This window comes from Phytophthora parasitica (assembly GCF_000247585.1).
Source record: "Phytophthora parasitica INRA-310 unplaced genomic scaffold supercont2.41, whole genome shotgun sequence".
NCBI classification, from domain to species: domain Eukaryota; phylum Oomycota; class Peronosporomycetes; order Peronosporales; family Peronosporaceae; genus Phytophthora; species Phytophthora nicotianae.
In genome coordinates this window covers 67,088-68,731 of record NW_008649027.1, presented here as the reverse complement: position 1 = coordinate 68,731, position 1,644 = coordinate 67,088, and the positions used below count along the sequence as shown (strand labels likewise).

Below are 1,644 nucleotides of genomic sequence, written 5' to 3'. Positions count from 1 at the left end.
TCCATGAGTAGCCCGAGTGCAGTCCTGTCGGGACCCCCCCTCATTATTTCTCCGCATTCCATGCATCCATCTTCTGGAACGTCACTGCATATCGTGGTTTCGTACATCGACCATCGACGCAGTTTAATGTACTGGCTGACGTCGTACACCCGAGTGATGTATTGGTCGGTAGTGCGATATCAACGGCTACCACCGTGGAGAGTCCACGAACAGTGATTATTCCTTATTGCAGTGGAGTCTTTAATCTTCCCTGTATCTAGTTCTCTACATAACATCTCAGATCCATATTGGTGATATTTTCGTTTGTGTTGGTAGAAGTCCTATCTGTAGGTGCCCCGTGAGTTCTACTCGAAATTGGATTGAGGGGTTGGTTAACCGCCCACACGAAATCCAGCCATCAATAGCTCATCCTCTCTTATTTCAAATGCAAGTAGGCAGGGCCGCACGTATGTGATATTGCATAACACAGGTGTTGGCTTCACACGATGGCTTCAATCTTACAGAGGCAACATGAACAGCGCGCGAACTGCTACTCAGATCGCTGCGACGGCTATACAAAGGTCTTCAAGAGCACGAATGCGGGCTTCACCATACTCAGAGAGACGACACATTGCCGTGGGTGCTGAAGAAGAAAGTGCCACACCCGAGAGATTACAATCGCAACGATCCTCTCACGTATCATCGGGTTCCGGTCTTACTTCGTCTCCAGCACCCGAACGTGAAAGCAGAGCAAGGGTTATTATGGAGCAGCCCGAGCTTTTAGCACCTTACGTATCGCTAACAGCAGTGGACAGGCCCACATCCCCGGTCCAACAGCAAGTGAGTGCAACGGCAGCAACGGCCTTGACCGCAGTGCAAGCCGAACCTGCTGTACCACACCGTCCAAAGAAGTTGTGCGTAGGAGAAACGGTTTCAGCTTGTAGTCCGACCTATTATCAAGAATACGGTTGGTCAGCGTGATTCCTCTGGCAACACACTTGATGATTTCGTTGCTAATGGAGACACGTTCGGGGAAATCATTCAAAAGATCTGGGATGCATTTATCCAGCACGTGAAAGGCCGAGCCATTAAGCTAGGAGAAAGTTGGTCGCAAGAACACCCTACACAATTGGCATGGACAAAAGTGATGCAGGTAAGCTCAACAATCACCTTGTGGACAACACCAAGTCCAAACAGGCATGGAATCAGTGGCTGGTTTCGTCACGTGGGAAGACCGTTAAACTTCTCATCTTCGAATATGGACTGGCGATATCAAAAGCTAAAGACCTGGAGCAATTTTTGGTTACCTGCATCAGACCTGAGCATACGGATCGTGCTGGAGCTACAGCAGAATGTTCCCATCGCGAAGTTGCAGAGAAGTTAGAAGAGCACTGGCGCTCTACCTTTGATACATCGACAATCGGATGGCGCCTCAGGGCAAATCACATCACTCGTAACCTCAACCGCTCTACTTGGCAGGAGCACGTTACAGACCCTCATTCATCTACTGCGTGCTCCACGTTGACAAGTCCAGCAACGGGCACAAGGCCTTATAAAATCGGGTGAAATGGCTTTAAATTGCGTGGAAAGCTGTTTGGCTGGCAATGGAGAAGTTCGGCGAGACGTCAACGCTTGAGCGCTGCGATTGGAGGCACACCAGAAAAA

The 1,644-nt window shown here is 49.6% G+C and overlaps 1 protein-coding gene across 1 annotated transcript; it reads left to right on the top strand.

The window, feature by feature from the left end:
• The first annotated feature begins 629 nt into the window (after positions 1 to 629).
• On the top strand, positions 630 to 1,644 carry PPTG_14705 (hypothetical protein). The gene has a single exon (XM_008911204.1). The coding sequence runs from the start codon at positions 1,114 to 1,116 to the stop codon at positions 1,543 to 1,545; it is 432 nt and encodes a 143-aa protein (XP_008909452.1). The 5' UTR covers positions 630 to 1,113; the 3' UTR covers positions 1,546 to 1,644.

Bases quoted from the DNA above. Each gene is read 5' to 3' on its own strand.
- PPTG_14705 (XM_008911204.1), top strand. From the start codon at position 1,114: ATGGACAAAAGTGATGCAGGTAAGCTCAACAATCACCTTGTGGACAAC.